This window comes from Quercus lobata, chromosome 2 (assembly GCF_001633185.2).
Source record: "Quercus lobata isolate SW786 chromosome 2, ValleyOak3.0 Primary Assembly, whole genome shotgun sequence".
NCBI classification, from domain to species: domain Eukaryota; kingdom Viridiplantae; phylum Streptophyta; class Magnoliopsida; order Fagales; family Fagaceae; genus Quercus; species Quercus lobata.
The window spans coordinates 91,591,427-91,619,206 of NC_044905.1; the positions used below are offsets into that span (position 1 = coordinate 91,591,427).

At 38.6% G+C, this 27,780-nt stretch overlaps 3 protein-coding genes across 5 annotated transcripts; 1 reads left to right on the top strand and 2 right to left on the bottom strand.

Moving 5' to 3' along the window:
- Nucleotides 1-14,253: 14,253 nt before the first annotated feature.
- On the bottom strand, nt 14,254-15,627 carry LOC115973821. The gene is made up of 2 exons (XM_031094062.1): nt 14,778-15,627; nt 14,254-14,612 (listed from the first exon to the last, which is right to left on the bottom strand). Exons 1-2 carry the CDS (start codon nt 15,625-15,627, stop codon nt 14,254-14,256), a joined length of 1,209 nt encoding a protein of 402 aa, XP_030949922.1.
- A 4,548-nt stretch (nt 15,628-20,175) lies between these two features.
- Nucleotides 20,176-24,061, top strand: LOC115977179 (leucine-rich repeat receptor-like protein kinase TDR). The gene is made up of 2 exons (XM_031098875.1): nt 20,176-22,995; nt 23,486-24,061. Exons 1-2 carry the CDS (start codon nt 20,439-20,441, stop codon nt 23,800-23,802), a joined length of 2,874 nt encoding a protein of 957 aa, XP_030954735.1. The 5' UTR covers nt 20,176-20,438; the 3' UTR covers nt 23,803-24,061.
- A 515-nt stretch (nt 24,062-24,576) lies between these two features.
- LOC115977180 lies at nt 24,577-26,922 on the bottom strand. 3 transcript variants are annotated; one of them, XM_031098876.1, is made up of 2 exons: nt 26,034-26,922; nt 24,577-24,995 (listed from the first exon to the last, which is right to left on the bottom strand). In XM_031098876.1, exons 1-2 carry the CDS (start codon nt 26,883-26,885, stop codon nt 24,891-24,893), a joined length of 957 nt encoding a protein of 318 aa, XP_030954736.1. In that variant the 5' UTR covers nt 26,886-26,922; the 3' UTR covers nt 24,577-24,890. The 3 variants fall into 3 exon arrangements, with proteins under 3 accessions (XP_030954736.1, XP_030954739.1, XP_030954738.1); XM_031098879.1 differs by having other exon boundaries at nt 24,577-25,000; nt 26,034-26,921; XM_031098878.1 differs by lacking the exon at nt 24,577-24,995 and adding an exon at nt 25,019-25,723.
- Between the last annotated feature and the right edge of the window lie 858 nt (nt 26,923-27,780).

Here is a 27,780-nt window from a genome sequence, read left to right on the forward strand (position 1 = left end):
GATTCTTACTATGGATAATCTCATGCTTTGAGGTCGCTCTTTGGCAAATCATTGTTGTATGTGTCGATGTGATGGGGAGTCAATGGACCACCTCCTTCTTCACCGTCTTGTTACATATACCTTATGGACTTTTATGCTTTAGACTTTTGGTATTCATTGGGTTATGCCAAGATCTGTGGCGTAATTATTATTTTGTTGGCATCAATGGCTTAGGAATCATACTTCGAATATTTGGAATTTGATTCTAGGTTGCTTGATGTGGATTACTTGGTTGGAACAAAATCGCCATTTCTTTGAGGACACTGAGAAGACGTTGGAAGAGTTAAAAGGTTTTATGCCCGCGTAGTCTTTTTGAGTGCTCTCGTTGTTGGGGTTTTACTGATTGTTCCTCTCTCTCTAAGTTTATATTTTCTCTTAGATTAGATTCCTAATTTCCCTTTTTTTTTTTGTAATTTATTTTATACTTTTCTTGTTGTTCATCATCATGAGCAACTTGTATTTTTCCTTACTATTTTCTTTAATAATATTTTTCTGATTACCTATCAAAATTTTTTTTTTATCACCAATAAGCTCTAGCTCAAAAGGCATCTGTTTCTTCCTAAATAATGGGATGGAAGGTGAGTAATAGGGTTAAGACCCATTTGGTGCATGTGTAACCTACCAATTTTTCATATATATATATATAAAATGTTTAACGGTAGTCCTTGGACCAAATGTCATCTCCTTTCATCATAAGCTCCTCCTTGGCGCTCTTTCCAAACTCCTCTTAACAGCTTCATTTGACTTAGACAAATAGAAAACAATAGGTGTGGAGCATGGGATCACACCATGGAGGCGCGATTTGTGTATTTGCCCATATATATAAGATGTTTGGAACTCATACGGTCACACCATACTTCTAGTTCTTGATTACTTGGATGAGTGAATAGGTTTATGTGAAAAGCTCTTGGTCACTGTTGTTAACAACACCAAGGCTGTGACCTAAAGTTGATTCTACTAACTAATGCCATTATTCCTGTCCCATATGGGACTTTGGCTGTCTTTTTATTTATTTCTTCTTGTTCTTTTCCTTGGTTTTTTTTTTAGTTAATTTATCTGTTTGCTTTCCATTCTACTGGATTGCTCTTTCTTCCAAATAACCCTTTTGTTTGTTTAGACCCCTTAATGCAAATTGTTTAACCTAATATACTAGCCAAGTAGTTACTTAGGTTAATTATTTAGATCTAGGTTAAACGATAATAAATCATATCATGCAAAGTGGCAGAAAATAAAGAACACCACAATATGATGACCCAGGAAAACCAATGAAACCAACAGTTTCAAGGTAAAAATCTGGGGAGGATCTGACCTAGCTATTCTCAAGATAAAACAAATCCACTATAGAGAATTGAAGTTTTTACAATCATATTTAACCCTAAATCTATTGCTACCTCCAGTAGTAATTTACTAACACAACCACTTGCAAGCTCCGAATCAATGAACTCTTTTTCTTTTGGATTTGCTTGCACAAATACCCACGTTTGTGACTTTGAGATCCCACTCAAAGGTTTAGCAAAACAAACTCTTCGGTTTGTGAATCCAGGACCACCCTTGAAGGTTTAAATCATCAACAGTTATTGATCTTGTTGCAGCAACTTCAGATCTACCGGTTCTAATGGCATGAGAATGATTTCTGGTAGTAACTTTAAAAGAGGAAGGCACAATATCTTTTAGATCTCACAAAAGCACCTTCAGAGTCTCTTAGATCTGTGAAAACGTAGTTAGGGTTTTCTTTTTTTACCTAGTAGTGTTAGATTGAAATCCTAAACGTTTTCGCAGGCTTGGGCCTAATTTAAATTCTACAGAAAAATCATGTCTGCGATTTTCGATTGGTCGAGTCTGATTTTCGATCATTGAACTCTTCAGAAATTGAATTCTCCTTTCTGTAGTTTGAATGTTCTTGTATTCTGACTTGTAACACCTTGAGCATTGTCTAATTAAACCTATAGACTTAGAAATCTATATCTAAACAACTTTGTGCTCACGGTTTGCCAATTGTTCTAAAGTTTTAAAACCTAACATAACCATTTTGAGTGAATACCCCCCCCCCCCCCCCCCCCCCCCCCCCCCCCCCAATGAAATTTTCATTGATCTCTTGTTCTTTTAACAACTAAATGAATCCTCACCTCTTAGGGTTTGTAAAGAACACTTTATTGCTAAGTTGTTTAACTTCGTCATTCGTTTGAACTTATCTGAAGTCAGATAGAACTTGTTTCCAGTATGTAAAATGTTGTGTATGAAGACTGCCATGTCAAGCTCTAATGTTGTTTTTAGCGTAGTCTTATGAAGATGTTCATTCCCTACTGATCAAAGTAAAGTATTTTTTTTCATATTCTCACCAGAAGAAACAATGTTAGCCTTCCCTCGCTTAGATATGACTGTATATAGTTTTAGCCCTTTCTTTCCATTAGGTTCGACTGTATGGAATATCTGCCTTTTGGTGAGTGGAGAATTTTTCCCCACCCAAGCACTGGCATCTTTTGTTCTTAATGGCCTTTGTAGTACTACAAGATTAACATAATAGAAAAGGAAGTCAATCACCTAGAGAATAACAAAGAAAACGATTCTTGTTAATGGGGAGGGAAACCAGTTTCCTCTTATTATACACTGTTGCCGATATTAATGCACTAATCTCATTATTAGTATTCTCCTGGGGCATCAACAGGCCTGGTCCTGTGAAATCATATTGATCAGCTTCTATTTCATTTTGCATAAAGAAGATATTATGTTTTTACAAACTCATTCCCTTTTAGTTTAATGAATATTTTGACAATAGATTTGGGCATATGGCTGCCCTATTACATGTTTAGACTCATACAGTACATATTTTTGGTTCAGAATTCTTGAACTTACGTATTCTGTATGTCTGATACTTGTAAGTATGGCAGAAATTCATTCCTGGACTCGTACAATACTTAAGTTCTAAATAAATGTTAAGAGCAATTTGATGTTTCCATTCTGACATGGATGCATTTGGTGATGCCTCATTTCACCAGTTTCTCAATTCAATGATTTGGGAGTGGAGATATTAAGTTGTTAATGACACTGATTAAGTTGCATTAAATTTTTTTTAATCTTTAATCATGAATCAAAGATCTTGACCCTGCATCTGCCACCTTGGTTTTGTCATTTTTGGTGCTTGAAGCAAAAACAAAAACAGTAATCTGAAAGTATTTTTAATGAAGTGAAAGAAATGAAGAGGGTCCCTTCCTTCAATCACTTTGCTAACTCCACCCACTCTTCTGCATGATTGATGTCTTTGTTTGTAGAATGTATATCCATTGTGTTTCATTAGTTTCTGCACCACCAATATATTGACTACGTGTTTCACACCTCTTTTATTTATATGGCCCTGGAAGTGAGAAAGGCCAATTTTGCCTACATTTTCTCCATAGCAGCACCTAATTTAAGGTTTTCAAGGGTCTTTTTTGATTTTCTAAGGGGTGCCCACATGTTAAAAATATAAAAATTAAAAAAAAGTAAAAGAAGGATAGAAAGTAAAATAGAGATGCTTTACTACTTTTTTTTTTTTTTTTTTGGTGGTGACTTCTTATATAATTTTTGTGGTACCTTTTCTTATGATTAAACTAAAAGATATCAAATCGAACATAAGCTCCTACTCTTTTGACTCCATATGGGAATCCAATTCTTTAGTGAATTCTTCTTTTCTTTTTTCCTAAAAAGATGTGTTCCTCTCTGTCTTGTGCCCATGGACGCACGGTTGGTGCGGTGTCTTTTTCAAACCGTGTCTTAGGGAAATTTCTTTCAGAATTCTTCTGTACTTTTTTTTCTTCATAATGCTTTGACTGCTCTGAATAAGGCAAGTAAAATTCATCAAAAAAAAGAATAAGGCAAGTAAATAGACAGTAGAACCATTGTCTACTCAAAATGCTATCTTCACAAAAGAGCATGTTGAAATAGTTAGCGAGCTCTTTGCGTGAAGTTCAACCAATTGGTGGTTTTTTAATAGTACCAATTATAAGTCTAGTCATTATATTTTCCACACAACTTTTAACAATCCTTGAGGCAGCAAAATTGCAAATGATAGACAATAAAGTAATGTCGGAGTCGGTAATAAACCTAAATAAGAACCAATAACAAGTTGAAACTTTAACAATGGTGAAGTTTATCTTATAGAAAAAACATTTGTAAAATTTATAATGAGAAATATAGTGTATATTGCTTTTTTAAAACGGTCGAGAGACTCCTAAGTGTATCTAGTTGTAATGATAATCACACGTGGGGTTTGGTCCATTTGGAATTCTACTTTTGTTTTAACCCCAACGGTATACCCAAAAAAAGAAGCTATCCACTTCATAATTGCTTTAGAATAACAGATTTTTTTTTTCTTTTTATGGAAATAAGAGACATTTTAATAAAGAGGTAATTAGGAAAAAAAAATAGAAGTGTTTATTACACACTACTTATTACACATAAAATACACATGATAGTATTTAAATTTTTATGATTCTTTGAATGATCCCGTCTTTAACACATTGACACTAACTAATAAACCACATGGTTAAATTTAATTACCCTTGAAGAAGATAACACTATTGATTTTGCATGGATCAATATAATAACCATGTATTTAGGTTAAAAGCCTAAGGAATTTATTACTAGAAATACTTGTGGTTGTCCTTGAGACTTCGACCAAATATATAACCTTGAAATTCAAGCATGCAGAAATTGTGTTTCAAGAATATGTTACCTTCTTACATAGAGTGGGTTCCACAAGCATGGAATCAACTCCTATGTGAGAGGATAGTTTCATATATCCATTACACCATTATGTATCAAGAATATGTAACTACCTTCTCATATGAGGTAGATACCACAGGCATGGTATGTAGTATGAACCCCTATGTGAGAGGATGATTTCATATATCCATTTGCATTATATACACTCTTGCATGAAAAGGGGCTTATTAGTCTCCTATGTTTCAACATGGCATCTGTTGAGGTGCAATTGCAAAACACAACAATTTCTTTAGCTGAAAATAAAGTTGCATTTGGGATTAAAGTTAAAGTCATCTTATTTAACTTATTTTTGCTACTATTCAACTTATTTATGCTACTATTCATGGGTCTCATTACTTTTTTTGGTACTATTCATAAGTCTAACTATACTATTTCAATTAGCTTTTACTTGTATCTATCGTAATTTCAGTAAAAAAATTTCAGTTTCAACTAAATAAGTTGTTCCTAAACGGACCATAAGTACTATCGTGGAAAAATTGTCTACTTCTTCTAAACTTACCCTCAATTTTTAATGTAAAACCCAACTTTACCCTTTTAATTTCAACACATCTCACATTTGCCACACGTTAACTCCTCTAAACTGTCAAAGGGATAGAACACACCTGGTAATATTAAAAAAATTAAATAAAACAAAAATTATAATAATAATACCAATAATAATTTATTTATTTATTTTATTATTGTTATTATTTTTAACAAGAAGGTGAAACCATAAGTTTTATTTCATTTCTAATAAGAAGGTGAAACGAGAATAATTATATTTTTTTTTTTACCTTTTTGATAATTTACATATCAAATCGCCACTTTTATAAGTGATAGTCAAATATTCATTTTAAAAAAAAATTGACTGCTTTTACCAAATACTATGTGTAAGGACCAGATTTAAACTCCTAACTCAAAAGGTATATGGACTTAGGCCCAAAAAGCCCAAAACAATAAATTTGTAGAGAATGGGTTAGAAAACTGGGTTTTAATGAATTAAGCAGCAAGTAAACAAATTTTGATGACAAAGAAAGGAAGATAACAAATTTACACTAAGGAAAAATATCCTCGGTAATGTCCGAGGAGAGTGATTCCTATAAATTGCTTTTGAAACTTTATTAAAAGTTTAATTTCTAATTGTTACAGTGTTTCTCTTCTTTTTTCTGATCCCCTTTTCATTGAGGGTCTCTTACATTATATAATCTCCTTTTGACGATCTTGGCTCTATACTTATTGATCATCTAAGCCACTACTTGAGTACTTGTCTAATCGGACATCCTCTCTGACCCTCTGTGAGTTGGGATGGCCAAGGCAGTACTGTTTAGGGGTCTTCTTCACATAAATGTAGTTATAAAGTTAGCTGCAGAGCATTCAATGCGGTGGCAACAGCTTTCCCTTAGATATTTTTGAGCTCCCTCCCTCTTGTACGTTCACGATGATCGTCCCCATCACTGAAACTTCTTGAAAGGTCACCTTGAATACTATGATACACATCTGGCTTGTGCTTGGCTTATCCAAGGAGATATTCCTCCTCGGCATGCCTTTCCATTTGTAACTTACTCATGGAACTCTGAACTTAACACCCTCATTACTATTTATTCTTCCTCGAACCGATTAGCGTCCTCGGACAAAGCGCAAGACCCAATATATGATTTTAGGCCCTTATTCCTACAATAGCCCCTCAAAACTCCGGTTTTTCCTTCTCATCCAAGGAGAAAAAGTGGGGTTTTGATTTTTGAGAATTAAAACCATTCATTTCTTTGGTTCACACGCATGGGATTACTGTTTTACGCGTCCCATAATTGCTACAAACGCTTCAGGGCCTGCGATGTGTCATTAATTGCTCCAGGCAGCGCTCTGTTCCCTGCATCCAACGATAAGGAGCAGATCCTATGGTGGATGTTTTTCATCGAATTTTGAGCGGGATAACTCTCACTCATTTCCCCTTCCTATATAAGGCGCCTGAAGGGCTTACTTTTTATTACTTTACAAAGATTCTCAAATTCTCAAGAGCTCTTAATCTTTCAAGCACTCTCAATCTTTCAAGAATTTCCCACAGCGTCACTTGTTAACCTTCCCGTACGTTTTTATTTCTTTCCTAGGTTGTTTTCTTCTCGGCCAATCTCCTCGGCCCTCCAATTCATATTCTTTCCCTTGAAACTTCATTAATTTGCTTGTAGTTTGTCCAAATGGGTAGGTTTAAGCACCTTGTAGATTCCCTCGCGAAAATAGAGGCCTTTAAGGCCAGATATCACATACCACAGGAGGTTACTCTGCGATATTGTGCCCCAGACCAACTATTAACACATAGAAAGGAGGGAGAAGTCATCATTCCCATGATAGCTTTTATAGGAGGAATGACGCTCCTTATGGGTAGAATAACCCGATACTACCTTTTTAACCATAAGTTGTGTCCTCATCAGTGCGCACCCAACCTTTTTAGGGTCTTAGGCAGCATCGATGCTCTAAACGAGTATTTGGGTTTGGGGCTCACCTGGTATGATATGGTCCATATGTACAAGTACCACTCACTTGCTGATGCGGGGTTTTACCTTAAGTCCAAATCGCCTATCATTAGGCTCATCCCATGCCTCCCCAAATCTAATAAGGGTATGAAAGACAACTATCTGATAGCTTCGAGAGCGTGGTATGATGGCCTTCACTGCCTCGTCCAAGAGGGAGAGTTAGGTGGGATACCTTAAAGTTAGGTTCCTTAGTAATAGATTTTGATCTTTTGACCTTAACCATGTAATTATTTTTCTTTCGATCCACCCCCTTTGATGACAGATTTTAACTTTTTAACTATGTTTTGCTCCTCAGCTACTTTTGCAGACAAAAGTCACGTAGCGCCGAGGCTCAGTCTAACCAACATCGCAGCTCTCAACTACTTGCTAAGATCTGAAATCTTTGTAAGTGAGGACAGACAGCTGCGAGCCATCCACTTGATTCTGGACTTCGAGCCTATCTCAGAGATATACCAAGAAATCGGCCACGCCATAAGAGCAGGTGACCCACGGCTGGCCCAGATTGACGTATCACAACCAAATTTCCTAGCCCGAGACGACCTTCCATTGGTCGTACTGCCACTCCAACAGAACCTTCCACTGGTCAAACAACCATTCCAACAGGTTCTGCTTGAAGCATCAGCAGCAACACCAAGGGAAGAGATTGCCTTCTCAAATTCCTTACTCGAAGAAGAAATTGACAAGTTTCGTTTTGAAAAGGGGGAGACTCAAGGAATGCAAGTAATTCCCATCTCGGACGCTGAGGACGAGCCTGATAGGCATTTAGGTGTCCACACTCCGATCTTAGTAGTTGCCCGTCCAGACAGCTCATCCGTGGAAGAAGAGGACGAAATGCCTTGAATCGGGGGAACAAAGGCCTAAAGGAGTTGCTGGCAGGGAGAAACACAAGAACTTCCAAAGAAGTTCCCAAATCTAAACCTCCTCCCACCTCACCCCCTCCTCCCCCTCTACCCCCCCTGACCTCGGACTACACGTCAATCCAAACTTGAAGAAGAAGAGACCAGTGTAAGAGTTGGAGGAAGGGGAGGTGGTCCCTCAAAAAGGTACCAAATAGCAAAAAACGACCAAGGGCCTTAAAGACAAGAGGGCGACCTTCCGCGAACAGCATGGAGGAGCACAATGAGGCCAAGGTGTGCCTTTAGCAACGCACCCGGTCTCCCAAGTTGGAAGTGGATAAGGCTACCATCCCTTGGAACGCCTTAGTCAGGGACTTCCAAAGGGGGCATGCTGCTCATATAGTTGAAGCCTTAGAGCAGCCCCTCCTCCTTCCCAAGGACATGGATGTTGCCAGGAAGATGAGGCAGCAAGACCTGTTTTTGTCCTTAAAAAAGGACTCTGCCCTGGTAAGTATACTGTCTGGCATTTTTCTTTTAAGTATTACTATGTTTTCCCCCCTTTTTTTTTGTATCTCTTCTACTCACATGGGGTTGCTATGTTATTCTTATGTAGATCACCCAGGAGGTCTTTGTGGCCAAGGAATGGGTTAAGGAGGCCCGAAATGATGTCAAGAACGAGATCTACCTCCGCCTCGAGATTGAAAAGGCCTTGGGGGTCGCGAAGGAGGAGAGTAAGGAGCTGTTCATCAAGCTGACTGCCGAGTAGAGGGATGGAAAGAGTGCATAGGCAGGGTTGAAGAGCCTCGAGACTCAGGGTGAGGACCAGCACAAGTTGCTTTATCAGACGGAGATAGAGCTAGTGACTTCAAGGCAACTTGTGCTGGATTTGAGGGCAGAGCTGCAGAAGGCTAAGGAGGCGACTCAACTGGCCAAGGAGGCAACCGAGGCTGAGAAGTAAGCGTCCTATTTGCTTGGCGTAGAAGAAACACAAGTTAGGCTCACTGAGGAGCTTGCCGAAGTATGCAGGGAGTACTGCAGGGTAACATGGGCAAAAGCCCTTAACCTTGTAAGAGTCCCTGCGGACTCGGAATGGAGGCAACTGGAGAAAGTTTACTACCCCACGAAGATTCGTGAAGTCCCGGTTGCTCTCCCATCTCCCTCTGCCACTACTCCTGAATCCTCAAAGCAGCCCCTAACTGTCCAGGCTGATCTCCCCCTTCCCAAGGTATTGAAAGGACCCAGCCAAGCTAGTGATCAAGGCCAAGGGGCTGAGGGTGCCAAGGACAAGGGTAAGGGTAAGGAGACTAAGCCCCCTACTGAAGCCAAGGACGATGCTAAGGCCAAAGCACAGGAGATTGAGGACAAGACCAAAGAGATTGATCCTAAGGCCAAGGATGTCCCTTCCTCCAAGCTGAGCCAAAAGGAAGACCCCCCAAGGCCAAGAAGTAGCTCTCAGGATTCATCCTGTATTTTCTTTTGTTATTTTGTTTGTTGTTTTTGTTTTTGTAATGACGATCTGTCATTGTATATAACGTTCTCTTTATTTCATTTAATGGAAATGCCTTTCTTTTTGTTTCTTGCACTTTTACTTTATGTGCCTTGAACCTTATTACTATAAATAGCCTTGAACAGTTACCACTGTGTCTTTAATAACAAATAACAATAATACACTGCTAACAATTTAAGCAATTTACTCAAGTACCAAATCAGTAATAAAGAGGTTTACCATATATCTGCATTGAGAATGGAACCCTTTGTAATGAAAGTTGAACATAATGGAGATACATAATATACTTTGTAAAAAATAAAAAGGGACAGACAACTGTCATCTTGCTTATCACTTAGATAAATAACTAAGAACTTTAACTTATTCAAAGCCACCAATCTAAGGAGTTGGGCATAACCCTGGATCTGTTTTGACATTTAGTAAAAGACCAATAGACATCACAATGCTAATTTTCTCCAAGTATGTGATTTGAGGGACCAGTCACTTATAAAGATGTCACAGAGTGTTAATTTTCCCAAAACATCCGATCCGAGGAGCCAGGCATAACTAAGATTCTGTTTAATCACTTATAAAGATGTCATAGAGTGTTAATTTCCCCAAAGCATCCGGTCCGAGGAGCTAGGCATGACTAAGGTTCTGTTTAAACACTTATAAAGATGTCATAGAGTGTTAATTTCCCTAAAGCATCCAGTCCGAGGAGCCATGCATGACTAAAGTTCTGTTTAATCACTTATAAAGATGTCATAGAGTGTTAATTTCCCCAAAGCATCCGATCCGTCCGAGGAGCCAGACATGACTAAGATTCTGTTTAATCACTTATAAAGATGTCATAGAATGTTAATTTTCCCAAAGTATCTGGTCCAAGGAGCCAGGCATGACCAAGGTTCTGTTTAATCACTTATAAAGATGTCATAGAGTGTTAATTTCCCTAAAGCATCCAGTCCGAGGAGCCAGGCATGACTAAGGTTCTATTTAATCACTTATAAAGATGATAATGGGAAGTACGATGTGTTCACACAATAAATGAGCATATGAAAAAAGAAATTTTCATTAATAATAATACCTTTTCAGGTTGTTTACATTCCAAGGTTGTGGTATTACATGTTCGTCTAGGTCTTCGAGGAAATATGCACTTATACCGGCTACCGAAGTGATGCGGTATGACCTCTCCCAGTTGGGCCCCAGCTTTCCTCATGCCGGGTTCTTTACAGTACCTAGAACCTTTCTCAACACCAAGTCACCAGGTACCAATGGTCTCAGCTTCACATTGGTATCATAACCTTGCTTGAGCTTGTGTTGGTAATATGCCAATTGGACCATTGCATTCTCTCTCCTCTCTTTAATCAGGTCTAGGATTTTTTCTAGCAATCCGTTGTTATTGCTCAGATTAAAAGAACTTGTTCTCAGCGTCGGGAAGCTAGTCTCTAAAAGGATAACAGCTTCGACTCCATAAGTCATTGAGAAGGGAGTCTCCCCCGTTGACCTGCGAGGTGTGGTTTGGTACGTTCACAGGACATGTGACAGTTCTTCCACCCATTTTCCCTCCGCATCATCCAATCTCTTCTTGAGTCCATTCACTATGACATTGTTAACAGCCTCGGCTTATCCATTACCTTAGGGGTAAGCTAGGGTAGAATACCTATTTGTAATTCCTAGGTCATAACAGTATCTCCTGAAAGATTTGCTATCAAACTGAAGGTCGTTGTCCGAGATAAGGGTACGAGGGACCTCAAATCGTGTGACAATATTTTTCCAAACAAATTTCTTAGCATCCACGTCCCTGATATTTTCCAAGAGCTCAGTTTCAACCCATTTAGTGAAGTAGTCCATACCGACTAGCAAGTATCTTTTATTTCTTGCTGACTTAGGGAAAGGGCCTACAATGTCTAAGCCCCATTGAGTGAATGGCCAAGGGCTGGACAAAGGATTAAGGACTCCTCCCGGTTGGTGTATGTTTGGTGCAAACCTTTATCACTGGTCGCACTTCCTTACATATTCCTGTGCCTCCTTTTGCATGTTTGGCCACCAATAGTCTTGAGTGATGGCTCTGTGCGCCAAAGATCTACCTCCAGTGTAGCTTCCGCAAATCCCCTCATGTAACTCCTCAAAGAGTAATTCTGTTGCCTCGGGGTGTATGCATAGCAAGTATGGCCCAGAAAATGAACGTTTATATAATTTTTGGTCCTTAAACAGCTAGAACTGAGGAGCCTTTCTCCGTACCTTGTCTGCTTCTGATTTCCCCTCGAGCAGGATATCCTTCTTCAGGAATAGTACCACGGGGTCCATCCAGCTAGGCCCTACTCTAACTTGGTGAACATGGACCACCTCTCTCTTCATCTCTGTGGGCTTGTACAAATCCTCTACAAGGATGACCTGGGGTAGGCTCTGCGCCGAGGAGGTGGCAAGTGTGGCTAGGGAATCAGCATGTGTGTTTCCACTTCTAAGGATATGCAACAGGTTGAAAGATTTGAACCCTGATTGCAAGTGTTTAACCCGATTCAAGTACCCTTGCATTCTTTCATCTCTCACTTCAAATTCTCCTTTCACTTGGCCAACGACTAATCTTAAGTCTAAGAACATCTCTACTACCTTTCCGCCCATTCTTTGAACCATGGTCATTCCCATTAGTAGAGTCTTATATTCATCTTTGTTATTTGTGGCCGAGAAGTCTAGCCTCAATGACTTCTCAATAGTGATCTTTTTAGGGGATACTAGAACTAACCCCACTCTAGACCCCTTCTGATTTGCTGCACCATTAACGTATACTTTCCAGAATAAGGGATCTTGTTTGGAGATCATGCCAACCGATTTTTCATCCATGTTTTGCTTCTCTGCTCTTACTTCCAACAGGGATTCAGCAAACTCAGCTACCAGATCCGCGAGGACTTGACCCTTAATAGAGGTACAAGACATATATTTGATGTCAAAAGCCCCTAGGATCGTCCCCCATTTAGCAATCCTCCCCGTGTAATTAGTGCTTCAAAGTAGAGCTCTGAGCGAGAGCTGGGTTAGGACAACTACCGTATGTGCCTGGAAGTAATGGGAGAGTTTACGTGTAGCATGTACCACCACTAAAATGGCTTTCTCTAGTGGCAAATAACGGACATTGGCCTCATGTAGTGACTTGCTCACATAATAAGCCTTTGTATGCTGCTATCAACTCGTATCAAGACCAAGCTTATGGCATGGAAGGCCACAACAATATAAGCAAACAGGACCTCATCCATCTCAGGACTGGACATGATAGGTGGCCGAGAGAGATAATCCTTAAACTGTTGGAAGGCTAAGGCACACTCCTCGGTCCATTCAAATCCCTTCCACTTATTCATCAATAGGAAGAAGGATCTACACCTATCTACTGATTAAGAGATAAATCGGTTTAAGGTAGCAGTCATTCCGATCAGCTTCTGAACTTCCTTGGGATTCCGAGGTGGTTGTAAACTGTTGATTGCCTTAATCTGATCAGGGTTAACTTCAATTCTGTGATGAGTAACCATGTAGCCCAAAAATTTGTCTGATCCCACACCAAAAGAGCATTTGGAAGTGTTAAGGCGCAACTTGTGCTTCCTCAAAATATAAAAATGTTCCCGAAATCTCCCATATGCTCGGACACTACCTTACTCTCTACCACTAGGTCGTCTATATAGACCTCAATATTCTTGCCCAACTATGGTTCAAACATCCTAATCATCATCCTTTGATAGGTAGACCTTGCATTTTTCAAACCAAAGGGCATCACTTTGTAATGGTAGTTTCTAGTGGGAGTGACGAAAGCCATTTTTTCCTGATCATCCAGGGCTAATGGTATTTGGTGGTACCCTTGAAAGACATCTAAGAAACTCATCTGAGGATGGCCTATAGTTGCATCCACCAGCTAGTCGATCCCAGGCATAGAGAAGAGATTTTTTGGGCAAGCCTTATTTAGATCTGTGAAGTCTACACATACTCGCCATTTCCCACTCTTATTCTTTACCACCACAATATTGGTTAGCCACTCAGGGTAGAAAACCTCCTTGATAGTCCCTGCCTGCTTGGGCTTTTTCACCTCATCAGAGTGATCCTTGGACGAGCGCCGAGGCGGTTGCTTCTTAGGAGTGATGGATGGATTAACATTTAAATGATGGCAGATGAAGCTCGAATTCACCCTCGGGGCTTCATAAGCGCTCCATGCGAACACATCAACATTTTTTCTAAGAAACTCTATCAGCTCTTCCTTCTCTAGAGAAGGCAGCTAAGCCTCGGTCTGAAAGAACTTCTCCAAATCCTCACCAACAACGATCGTTTCCAAATCTTCACATTTCGCCTCCTCGGCTGATCCATTGACAAGCAACATCGGAGCTCTTAATTACTATAAGCCATTTTCAGCAGAGGCTGAGAACTCAGCTTCAGGCTGATGTAAGATTACGGTCACCAGGCACTGCCTAGTCGTGGATTGACTCCTAACAATCTCTTCAATTTGGTTGCTCGATGGATATTTCACCTTCTGGTGTAGAGTAGAAGAGAAGACTCCTAGGGCATGGAACTAGGGCCTAGCCATATTGGCCGTGTAGGGGGAATAAGCATCCACCACGATGAAGTCCCCCTCCACTACTTCTGAACTAGCCTACACGGGTAGTATAATCTGGCCCCTTGGAATGACAACATTCCCATCAAAACTCACCAAAGGAGAATCATAGGCTGTTAAGTCCTCGGGTCTCAAATTTAACCCCTTGTATAAGTCAGGGTACATAATCTCAACACCACTACCTTGGTCCACCATCACCATCTTCACATCATATCCCCCAATCGTGAGCGTGACCACCAAAGCGTCATCGTGGGGCTGTATGGTTCCAACCTTATCCTTATCTGAAAAGCTTAATGCCGGCTGGATGTTCACTTTAGCCATCTTCGACTTTGGACCGGTGTCCTCGGCGAACAGCCGAGCCACAGACATCACTCTGAAGGGGCAAGAACCAATCCTCCCTGGAGCAGCAAAAATGACATTTATCATGCCCAAAAAGGGTCTTGAAGAAGCATCTCTTCTGGGTTCTGAGCCAGTCTGGCTCCCCTGGCCACTGGAATGATGCAAGAGCTACTTCAACTTTCCTTCTCGGACTAGCTAGTCCAAATGGTCCCACAAATTTCTACAGTCTTCTGTAGTATGTCCCTGGTCCTGGTGATATTGGCAATAAAGGTTCTGATTACGCCTCATGGGGTTTCCTGCCATCTTATTTGGCCATTTGAAGAATGACTCATTCTTAATCTTCTCAAGAATTTGATGCACCGGTTCCCGGAACACCGCGTTAATCGCCTGAGTATTGGCAGACCCTGACTGCCCAGCAAAGTCTCTTCGAGACCGGTTGTTGTTGTATCGGTCCGACCTGAAATCCTTCATCTCCTGAAGGATAACCTTATCCTTTCCTTTCCCCTGCTGCTGGTCTTTCTCAACCCTCTTATACTTGTCAATCCAATCCATAAGTTGGCGCAAGCTGGTGACAGGCTTTCCTGTTAAAGACTTCCTTAAACCGTGCTTGGTTGGGAGGCCAACCTTAAAAGTACTGATGGCCATGTCATCAAACTCACCGTCTATCTCATTGTACATCTCCCAGTATCTGCTCAAGTACGTTTTCAGGGTCTCCCCTTCTCGCATGAACAAAGACAGTAGGGAATCTAAGAGCCGAGGAACCCTGCTACAAGTGATAAAACGAGAGTCAAATGCCTGGGTGAGCTCCTTGAATGAACCAATGGAACCCGCCCTTAAGCCATCGAACCATCTCATTGCCACGGGTCCCAGACTGGAAGGGAACACCTTGCACATCAAGGTTTCGTCCTTGGAATGGACAACCATTCTTTGGTTGAAATGGTTCACATGCTCCACAGGATCTGTTCGACCATTGTAGATGGTGAACGTTGGTTGGTTGAACCGCCGAGGAAGTTTTACCCTTTCAATCCTACGCGTGAAGGGTGATCTGGAAACTTGGTTCAACACCTTGCTCATAGCCTCATTTCCTAGGCCTTTACAAGGCGGGCTCTTATACCTACGTTTGTGATGGTGCTCCTTATCGTAGGAGAAAGACTCACTGGGTGGGGTCCTTGACCTTCGTCTATAACTGGCATCCTCTCCATCATCAGAGGAAACGTCGGAGTTGGAGGGGGTTCGCTTTGGCTGTGCACGGCACAGCTTTCTCTTCAGATGGTCAACCTCCAGTTGCAGGGCTTTGGTATCCTCCTTACGAGAGAGATGGCTCTTATCCCGGGGTTGACTCCTATCGGACTGGACGGTATGCACACTCCCCTTCCGATCCCTTCTTCGCTTGAGGTTGACAAAAGGATTTTCACGTTGGGATCCTATGGATTCTGTCTAGTGTGGACCTGAACCTACCATGGTTGAACGCTGCACTCACTATCACCCAAGTAATCTCCCCACAGGCGGCGCCAATTGTAAAGACCAGATTTAAACTCCTAGCCCAAAAGGTATATGGACTTAGGCCCAAAAAGTCCAAAACAATAAATTTGTAGAGAATGAGTTGGAAAAATTTTAATGAATTAAGCAGTAAGTAAACAGATCTTGATGACAAAGAAAGGAAGATAACAAATATACACTAAGGAAAAATATCCTCGACAATGTCCGAGGAGACTAATTCCTATAAATTGCTTTTGAAACTCTATTACAAGTTTGATTCCTAATTGCTATAGTGTTTCTCTTTTTCTTTTCTTTTTTCCGATCTCCTTTCCATTGAGGGTTTCTTACATTATATAATCCCCTTTTGATGATCTTGACCCTACACTTGTTGATCATCTAAACCACTACTTGAGTGCTTGTCCCATCGGACATCCTCTCTGGCCCCTTGTGAGTTGGGATGGCCAAGACAATACTGTTCAGGGGTCTTCTCCACATAAATGCAGCTAGAAAGTTAGCTGCAGAGCATTCAATGTGGTGACAGCAGCTTTCCCTTACATATTTCTGAGCTCCCCTCCCTCTTTTACGTTCACGATGATCGTCCACATCACTGAAACTTCTTGAAAGGTTACCCGTCACCTTGAATACTATGATACACATCTGGCTCGTGCTTTGCTTATCCGATAAGATATTCCTCCTCGACATGCCTTCTCATTTGTAACTTACTCATGGAATTCTGAACTTAACACCCTCATCACTGTTTATTCTTCCTCGGACCGATCAACGTCCTTGGACAAGGCACAAGGCCTAATATATAATTTTGGGCCCTTATCCCTACACTATGCTTTTTATTAAAAAAAAAAAATTTTAAAAAACCTAATTTCATACCATATTTTTTTAAAACCACTACTTTTTCAAAAAACCTATTTTTAAAAAGCTGAACTAGACTCACTCTTAGTCAAAAAAAAAAAATATAATTATTATTATTCTTTAAACATTTTTTTATAAAATACTTGCATAAAAGGAAGTTTATATGAATTTAGTTGTTTGTTCAATTGTGCTAGACATGAATGATATAACGATACATGAATTTTGACATGCAAGTGCAATAAAATTGTCACGGGAGAACACTGAAGAATTGCGGTCCCTCTCGTGATGATGAGTACCAAAATATTAATTACCTTGTTGTACACTTGTACCCTTTGTTTTTTTCTTTTTTGCATACATGCAATCAATGACAGCTTTTTGGACCAGCAACTTCACAGCTCAATGAAAGCAAAGGACGATAAATTGAATTACCGAGGACAAAGCTTCTTGCGTCCATTGTGTCTTTGTACTACTTTTTTTTTTTTTTTTTTTAATGAGAAGGTATTATTATTTTTATTTAATCCAATAAAAAAAATCAACTTTTTCTTCATGAAATAATTGAAATATGTTCAAAAATCAAAAGAGTCATCAATTTCATTATAAGACCTAATTACACAACTTCAGCTAACAATATAGTAAATAAATTTATTAATTATTATTTCAATTTATATTTAAAAGTACAATACATATGTAAGAAAATTCGATACACTTCTAATAATACTCCAAAAGAGTATTTTTTTTTTTTTTTTTTAAACTCCGAGAATCATGAGAGCATGTTTTAGAGTCAAACTCAAAAGGAGTATTTTGACTTCTGGAATAAACTCGACACTTATTATTTACTCTCCTTTATACTATTTAAACTTTTATTGACCCAGATATATAAACAGCTAGGCAAGAACAACCTGGTTCAATTTTGACACTTTCACAAATAAATGCACTTTGTATCTCTTTAGATTAAACTTTTGTATTAGCAAAGAATCTATAACAGTACACCCAAAAGGATATATTTTGCGCCAATGGCAAATGGAAGCGATTATCAGTGCAGTACTATAACTTTATTTATGAACGAGAAAGAATATCGAGATGAATAAGTGTACGTTTGGGATACACTTTTTAAAAAGTTATAAGCTAGAACTATTGTATTGAATACTGTTTTTTTAAGATGATATTGAATATTGTAGAGTATAAACTATAAACACCAATCAAATAACTTACGTACATGCCATGCTACGTACAAAAAAAAAATTATATACCAGAAAAAGAAAAAAAGCAGAGTATAAACACTACTAATCAATCAAATGCTCACGTAATTTGATCATTGATTGCACGCTTTAATTATAAATAAAAAAGAGCATTACATTCTGCAAAATAAAGTCATTAAAAAACCTGAATTTGTCACGAGAGTTTGATCATATAATAAGGGACCCAATAGATCCTTAATCAATCCAAATATTCATGCTAAAGGCATCCCATTTGATCATTTTTCATTAAAAAATGATAAGATCACATAATTTTGGCTGCAACTAGTCGCACGCCGAGTTGTGAGCTGTAAAACCATAGTGATAAGTTCACATATTTACCGCTTGTCACATAGCACACTGTAGTTAAAGTTGTGTAAAATTTTGTGATATTTAGTATCATTGTTATTCTTTTTTTTATTCTTTTTTTTTCTTTGCTAACATTAAACATTTAAACTCGGTCTGGGAGTTTGTACCACGGCATAAAGAGAGAGGAATGAGGGGCAACTGGCAAACTTCACAGATGTCAAGAAAGGGTAAACCTTTTATGTCCTTCAGGAGCACAAAAGTGCAAGCTGATCATAAATCAAGAAAAAAGGCAACCACTTTTATCACAACCCCTTGTCCTTTTCCATCTTTATTTCCCTGCACCTGGTACTGTCATTTCAAAAGCTTGAATTAGTGAATCCAAGTAAAGACTTATCCTTGTCCATATATGCAATGACATACATTATAATACCTGGGCCAATACACCCCCTCCCCTATCATTATCTTCCTCCTTATTATTCAATCAGTTTTAATTGACTAGGTAGATTCTCAAAAAAAATTGACTAGGTCTAGGATCACATTATTTGTTACCATAGTTTATTGAGAAATGGTCAGCTATAATTAATTAAACAATCATTTACTTTATTAATTTTCTTCATTCATAATCAACCCTATTAGGACTTTGGTACAAAAATCCATCTCTAAACTCATTCATATATGCTGCATTTTTTTTTTCTTTTTCCTTTTCACTCTCTGCAAATTATTTTACTTCATATGTTCAATCTTTTATTTGCTGCAAACTGTAATTAGTTTGGGTACACAAAACCAGTTTAAAACAATATGTAAGATAATATGTTAAAATCCTAATTTATCTTGACCATTACATTACTGCCTTTGGATATAGTTTTGTACATGAAGTTTGTTTATTGATCTTTTTTTTAAAAGTATAGTTATATCTATAAAAAAAGTTTTAAAATGTTATACATAAATTTAAAAATAAAAATCTTTTGCCTAAAATGTTAAAATCCTAATTTCTTTTTTAACTTTCGAATTAACAAATGCTGAAATGCATTGGCTAAATTAGTTTTTTTTTTTGTTTTTTATTTATTTATTACAATTGATCAACTTTTTCTAAGAACTCGCACAACATTCAATTAAAAGATATTGATTTATTAACTTTACAATCAATCAGCTCTTTCTTTAACACGTGCAATCAGGATGCCATTCCTCCTCAAGTAAAATCTAGCTGTTTTCTAAAATCCTGTAAAAGGGATATAAATAGGAGCATTCCTTTTCACTACCAAGGAAACAACAAAAAGGATGATTATATATTATAGCCGTTTAGACTAAGTTGCCACGATTTTACCAAACTTTTTTCAGTGGTGGTGACACAATTATGCCATAATATTCCCTTCACGTTCTTTATCCCCATGCATTAGTATGCACAATGATCACCAAAATAATTGACATGGAAAAGAAAATTGGTAACAATAGAATAATTTTTCCACAGAAGCTATGGTAATATCTGAATAACAAATTAATGTCCATCATTTTCAATTCTTATATGCCTTTCTTACATGATAAACCACTTTACTTAAAATTCAGTTCAATCTGTCCAACCAAAATAGACCATGCTAGACACTTTTTCTCATTTTTATTTTTATAAAAGCTAAAACCTGGATATTGATGATTTTGTTTCGAGTCCCACAGTGTCCAGGCACCAATTCAAAGTTAGCTTATTGGATACTCTAGTAAGAAAAAGATGCTCTTATTAGATATATATAAGCTTTATTCCCTAGTGGCCAACACCATCCAAATATACAAACACACAAAGGTCCCCTCTTGTTCCCAAAGGTAAACCAATAATATTCTCATATCAATCTCACTCCTTTTAAGCACAGTTGCTTCCTTTCACTAGTCCCAATGAATTTCTTTTACCCTAAAAAAACAAATTCTACATATCTTATTATAAACTGACACAGTTTTCTTTCTGGGGTACCTTCATTTGTCCATCTTTCTCATGCACTGCGAGTTCCAATGGAGATTTTCCGGTGCTTGGCTTACAAGCTTTTACTTTCTTTGATGTTCATCTTAGTGGTCTCAGCCATTGATCCCTACTCAGAGGCACTTCTGGGTTTAAAATCTGAGCTTGTAGATGATGATCACAGTTTGAGTGACTGGCTTGTACCTCCTGGAAAGAATGCACCTGGAGAAGTATCTGCATGTTCTTGGTCTGGCATCACTTGCAACAGCAACAAAACCATTGTTATTGGTTTAGACCTGTCAATGAAGAATCTTTCTGGTGTAATGACTGGGAAGCAACTCGGTGTCTTCACTAAGCTTGTTGATCTCAACCTCAGCTTCAACTCTTTCTCTGGGCAGCTTCCTGTGGAGATTTTTAACCTTTCCAATCTAAACGTCTTAGATATCAGCAGAAACAATTTTTCCGGCCACTTTCCTGGTGGGATATCTGGTCTAAAGAACCTGGTTGTGTTTGATGCCTTCAGCAACAGTTTTTCAGGGCCATTGCCTGTTGAAGTTCCACAGCTTGACTCTCTCAAAGTTCTTAACTTTGCTGGGAGTTACTTCAATGGACCAATTCCACCAGAATATGGATCTTTCAAGAGCCTTGAGTTTCTTCACCTAGGAGGAAATTTTCTGAGTGGTAACATACCACCAGAACTGGGTAAACTCAAAACAGTGACCCATATGGAGATTGGCTACAACACTTACCAAGGAAGTATTCCATGGCAATTGGGAAACATGAGTGAACTTCAGTATCTTGATATTGCTGGTGCAAATCTCTCTGGCCCAATACCAGAGCAACTCTCCAACCTCACCAAGTTGCAATCACTTTTTCTCTTCAGAAACCAGCTCACTGGATTGATACCACGGGAGTTCAGCAGAATCATGGCTCTCACAAACTTGGATCTTTCTGATAACCAAATTTCAGGGCCTATACCTGAGAGCTTTGTAGAGTTGAAAAACCTGAGACTCCTCAGTCTTATGTACAATGAGATGAATAGCACTGTCCCCGAAGGCATTGCAGAACTCCCATCACTGGAAACTCTTCTTATATGGAACAATTTCTTCTCTGGTTCACTTCCACGGAGCTTAGGCAGAAACTCAAAAATCAAGTGGGTGGATGTTTCCACAAACAATTTCATTGGTAGCATTCCACCTGATATATGTTCAGGAGGTATGCTATATAAGTTGATCTTGTTTTCCAATAATTTTTCGGGCAGTCTTTCACCATCGCTCTCAAATTGTTCTTCACTTGTTCGTCTTAGACTTGAAGACAATTCATTCTCAGGTGAGGTTCCTTTAAAATTCAGCCATCTTTCTGATATCACATATGTGGACTTGTCAAGGAACAATTTGACAGGTGGGATTCCCACAGACATATCCCAAGCTGCCAAGCTTCAGTACTTCAACATCTCTAACAATCCAGAATTAGGAGGAATGATACCTGCAGAGACATGGTCTTTGCCACCTCTTCAAAACTTCTCAGCATCCTCTTGTAGTATCTCAGGCAATCTTCCTCCATTCCAGTCTTGCAAATCCATTTCTGTAATTGAATTGAGCATGAACAATTTGTCAGGAATTGTCCCAAAAAGTGTTTCTAATTGCCAGGCTATTGAGAGGATGGATTTGGCAAACAATAATTTGTCAGGTCATATACCTGAAGAGCTTGCAAATCTTCCTGCTCTTAGTGTCTTGGACCTATCACACAATAGTTTCAACGGCCCAATACCAGTAAAGTTTGGTAGTTCTTCAAGTTTACTACTATTGAATGTGTCTTTCAATGATATCTCCGGTTCCATTCCCTCAGAAAATTCATTTAGATTAATGGGTAGCACTGCATTTGTTGGAAATCCTCAGCTATGTGGAGCACCTCTGCGACCATGTTCTGGTTCAGATACAATATTGGGAAGCAAAGGCACAAGGAAGCTAAGATGGGTCCTGGTACTGTGTGCAGGGGTGGTCATATTAATTGTAGCATTAATTCTTGGGATAATTTACTTCCAAAGAGGATTCAAAGGCCGATGGAAGATGGTCTCGTTTAATGGAATCCCTCGATTCACTGCCAAGGATGTTTTGAAGAGCCTCGGTTCTACAGAATCAGCAGAAGCTGTACAAGCACCATCGGCTTCAGTTTGTAAGGCAGTCCTGCCTACAGGTATAACAGTTCTGGTGAAGAAAATTGAATGGGAAGCCAAGAGAATAGGGGTCATGTCAGAATTTATAACAACCTTGGGAAATTCAAGGCACAAGAATTTGATTAGATTGTTGGGATTTTGCTATAACAAGCATTTGGCTTATCTTTTGTATGATTACTTGCCTAATGGGAATTTAGCTGAGAAAATAAGAATGAAGATGGATTGGGCAACCAAATACAAAATTATAGTTGGGATTGCAAAGGGACTTTGCTTCCTTCACCACGACTGTTATCCAGCAATTCCTCATGGAGATCTGAAGTCAAGTAACATAGTGTTTGATGAAAACATGGAACCCCATTTGGCAGAATTTGGCTTCAAGTATCTGGTACAGTTGAATAAAGGTTTATATCCAGCAACTTCCAAGAAGGAAACAGGTATGAATGACTATATATGTTTTATATTCTTTCATGTAGTATATGTTAGCTGTTATGAGGATTCTTGTCTTTCAACAGCTTACTCACTTATGTCAAACAAACAAATTAAAGCTTTCATCAAACATTCCAAGATTAGCAAAGTTGAGAGAATGTCTGAACAGGCTGTACGTATACTTTATAAGCTTTTAAAAAATCACTATAGGTCCAACCAAGAAAGTTATCGCTTGTTTAGTCAGAGAATAAATATTCCTTGGCAATCTTAGCATACAATCAGGAATAGCATATTAGCACTACTATTTTGAAAGAGAGCATCAAAATTCAAAGCCAGTCTAATTTGCCGACAGAGACAATGAAAGACATTTGGAAGAGACAATATTCCCACAGTCTGACATCTTTTTGCACCTCAGCCTTTATTGATTCTACTTATTTGCAGTCTCTAGTCAAAGCACTAGAAGCAGTCCTTTAAGGTTTGTTTCTTATCTTTGGACAGGTGAATTCAACAATGCCATTAAAGAGGAGCTTTACACGGACGTTTACAACTTCGGAGAGATCATTCTGGAAATTTTAACTAATGGCAAGTTGACAAATGCAGGAGCAAGCATTCACAACAAACCAAAGGAGGTTCTTTTAAAAGACATTTACAATGAGAATGAAGTTGATTGTAAAACCTCGTTGCAAGAGGAGATAAAATTGGTTATTGATGTTGCTTTCATCTGCACTAGAAGTAGGGCATCTGATCGTCCATCCATAGAAGATGCACTCAAGTTTTTATCAGGGTTGAAGCCACAAGATAATAACAGAACTTAAGCAGGAGGGCTCCAAGTTATAATTTCAATTACACATTTCCATATATTATTGGACATAACAGATATAAAGAATAGTTAGATGATAAGAGTGCCTGTCTGTAGTTAATCTGGTCCATAGCTTGCTTTTATCATAATTATTAGAACTGTTTTGCACTATAAAAGTGGCACTGCTGTACCTATGAGGTTGTGTACCCTTCACCCCATCTTGAGGGGTGGTGGTGGACTATATATATATACATATTTGTTCAACTTTCAATATCTGTTTTTGTTTTTCATTTTATGCTAGGTCATATAATCTCTGCTAGTTACTTTCTACTAGGCCATACATTCTCTGTTACAGGTCCATTTCGAAAGAAAAGATGAAACTTCAGTATTCCCAGGACAAACAAGCAAATTAGAGTATTTATGAAAAGTTCGTAGGGTTATAGGGGTACTTGATAGGGTTTTAGACTTCAGTAAATTACAAAAAGTCTATTAAAATTTAAAAGAAAACAGCAATATCAGAAAAGGGATCAACAGAAAAACTCTAGTACTATAGCATTACAGTGAAAAGCTTATTTTTAGGTACAAATTTTTAAAGTTAACACTTTTTTTTTCTAGATGCAGTTGTGCTGTAATAATCATTTTAGCTAAAATAATCTAATTAAAATAATGTAAGATGATCAAAGTTGTTTTTAACATTATAAACAGAACAGAAACTAGGTGCCATTGTGGAAACTCATAATACATGAAAGATTGAAGTTATTACTGTGGAAAATGGAGTGAGATATCTTACCTACCAAAGATGTGCTACAAACTAGTTAGAATATCCTCAACAGATGTGTGCACTTTTTGTGGGTGTCCTTATGAAACTGCACTGCATATCTTTATCAAATGCCCTTTTACCATCTATGTCTGGGCAAACTTGTTATTGCCAATTGAACTGGAGAATCTCCTTGTTTCATCCATTAAATCATTGATCATTGGGTTAAGATGCCCAGCTGAATTCTTCAAGTTAGAGGTATGGGAGGCAGGTCAGTTTACTTTAATTCAGTGTACTACTATGTGATCTCCTCTGGATGAACAGAAACAAGATGGTTTTTGAAGGGTTTAGAGCTGGCCCGATCTATCAAAGCAAACGGAGCTTCCAAGATTGTTGGAAAGCATGGTTGCCATCCGAAGCCTCAGAAGCTCTTCGGAAGTGGCATCCTCCACCTGCACTGCAGGTTGGTTAAAATTAAACTTTGATGCAACTGTTAGGGAATCAGAGGTCATGCTGGGAGCCTGGGAGTCATTTGCAAAGATAAAGAAGGTTTAATTAAGAAAAGCTAGGACAAAAAGAGAATATCCAGGGAATGCACTAAGGGGAGAAGCTATGGCTGCCCTTTTTGCTGCAATCTGTGATCAGTACCTATGCCCAGTAAATATCATAACTGAAGGGGATGCTGCCAATGTTCTTCTACTGTTGGAAATTTTAACTACTCTATTTCAATTGTAATAAAGGAAGCTAATGTATTATGTATCTCTCCATAAACATTAATCTCAATTCTCACCCAGTGGTTTTCTTGTAACAGAACTGGTCCTTTCACCATCTCAGATTCTCAGACATCCCTAGCTGTCTGTTAGGGGGGTTAAGAGAGTTGGGGACCAGCTCTTCTTTCTTCTTTCCATTCCTTTGGTCTGGTATGTGTTATTAAACAGTGCATGCTTATATTCTTTCCTGAAACAATTTGATGAAATTCTAAAATCCAGTGCCTGCTCTTAACTAGTATTTGATTGCAAATTCTAGTTAGTTCAATTGATAATGTCTCTTGTCCTCGAATACAAAACTTGAATTTGAATTTCGCCTACACTAGAAAGAAAACGTCATAGATTTCAAATCTCTATTTAAAAACTATTACCTGGTTTTGGTCAGTGCCTGTAGTAGCAAAGAAAACACAGTCCTGAAAATCATATTGCCCTGTACTAGAATTAGCCATACTAAAACCAATTCATTTGCCACAACAAGCATTAACAGTATCAAAATTGCTTCTTTTTTCTCAACAAACTTTCGTGAATATGGAACAACTAAACATAATGGACAAATGACCAATCTACATTTTGAATAAACAACACAAAACTCATCATAAAATCTCTACCAACCAAAACTAAATTACAGTTACAATTAAAAAACTTGCTCAAATTCTAAACCATACCAAATCTCAAAGCAAGAGCATTAACAACACCATCAAAACTATCAAACTTATCACTCACCAAATCAACTTTGACACCCAAACTCTCAGCCCCAGCAGCAGTGACAGGCCCATGGGCCGCCACAACCAAATCAGGACACGTTTTCCTCACCATCTTCCAATCCCAACCAACCATTTCCCTCAAACTCTTCAACAGCCCATCCACCTCAGCGGTGCTCGTGAACACCACCGCACCCAATTCCCCTCTCTCGCACTTCTCCACCAGTTCCTTCACACACTCGCGCCCCTTCCACCGTGTCTCGTACGCGCTCACCCTCACTGGATCCCACCCCTTCTCCTCCAGCTCCTTCACAAATTTCGGCACCACCGCCGGCTCGTCGAGCCCCACCACGGTTGGTACCAGACACATGAGTCTCCGTCCGAGCCCTAGCCCTAGCGCGTGGACTAAACCGCTCGGGGTCGCGATTGGAGGGACTAAGACTCTGATTCGGTTAGGGTTTTGGCAAAACTTGGCGATGAAGGAATCGTCGTTGACGATGAGTTCCGAGTCTTTGCCGAGAGCGGCGAGGATGAAGGTGTGGCCGTGTGGGGATAAGAGGGGTTCGGTGAAGTCGGCTATGGCGGTTGAGAGGGATGTGATGGCGGCGCGTGAGGTGAAGGCGATGGCGGAGAAGGATTCGAGAGTTGGAGGGGGAGAGAGGTAGGGTTTGAGGGAGTGTGGGGTTGGGTGGGTGACTAGTGTGGGGCACCACAGGGGATTGAAGCCCTTGAGGGTGAGCAAGTGAGACAGACGCGCCGCGTAGTTTGGTGGCGTTGTGAAAGCTACGGTGGGGTAGGAGCAAGTGGTGGTGGCGGCGGTGGTGGGGGATAGTGGGCCCGGAAAAGGATACGTTGGATTTTGCATGGTCATCATTTCTTTGGTCACGTCAATTCATTCATTCATCTAACGCAGAATAATATATACCAGCCTTCTTCTTTTTTTTTTTTTTTTTCTTTTTTTTTTTTTAATTCTATACACTATTAATTTAAAAACATTAGTTTTTTTATTTTTATTTTTAAATCGATTAAATTTAAATATTGATTATATTGACCAATAAAAAAAAAGTATGGTTATCTTTATCAAAGATAATTAATTCAATATAATTAGAATTTTTTTTTTTTTTGATGAAATGTAATTAGATATTTGAATTCAATCGGAAGTGATAAATTATGCAAAAAGATAAATTACCTAAGTTATTCCAATTAGTAAACCATAATAGTTTACTACCCTTTACTAGAAAATAGAGGTTCAAATCTCTATCACCCATTAAAATTAAGAAAAAGGGTACACTACCAATATGAACTGAGCTCACTAAAAAACAAATATTTAAATCTCTCATCCATTTATATTAGGTTAAAAACCCTTTTACACACTTGTAGATCTACATACTATCAAAATAAACTGAGCTCGTAAAATGAACCAAAATAGATGAACAAAAATGATCGAAGTGAATCAAAATAGACTAAAATGGACCAAATGAACTAAAATAAACCATATAAACCAAAGTTAACCAAAATGACTGAACTGGCAAAAGTAATGGACCGAAATGCTATGCAGGTGGCTCAACAAGACCACAATAACAATAAATATTAGGTTTTAACTTTTAGATATTATATAAATAAAAAGATTTCTTTTATTTTCTTATATATATAATTTGATAAAAGAAATTAAATTCTAGATACATCTATTAAAAACAAACATCATGAGATGCCAATTGTGCTATATATTCATCTGCCTTAATTTTTACTTTCCACTTTTCTTTTTTCTT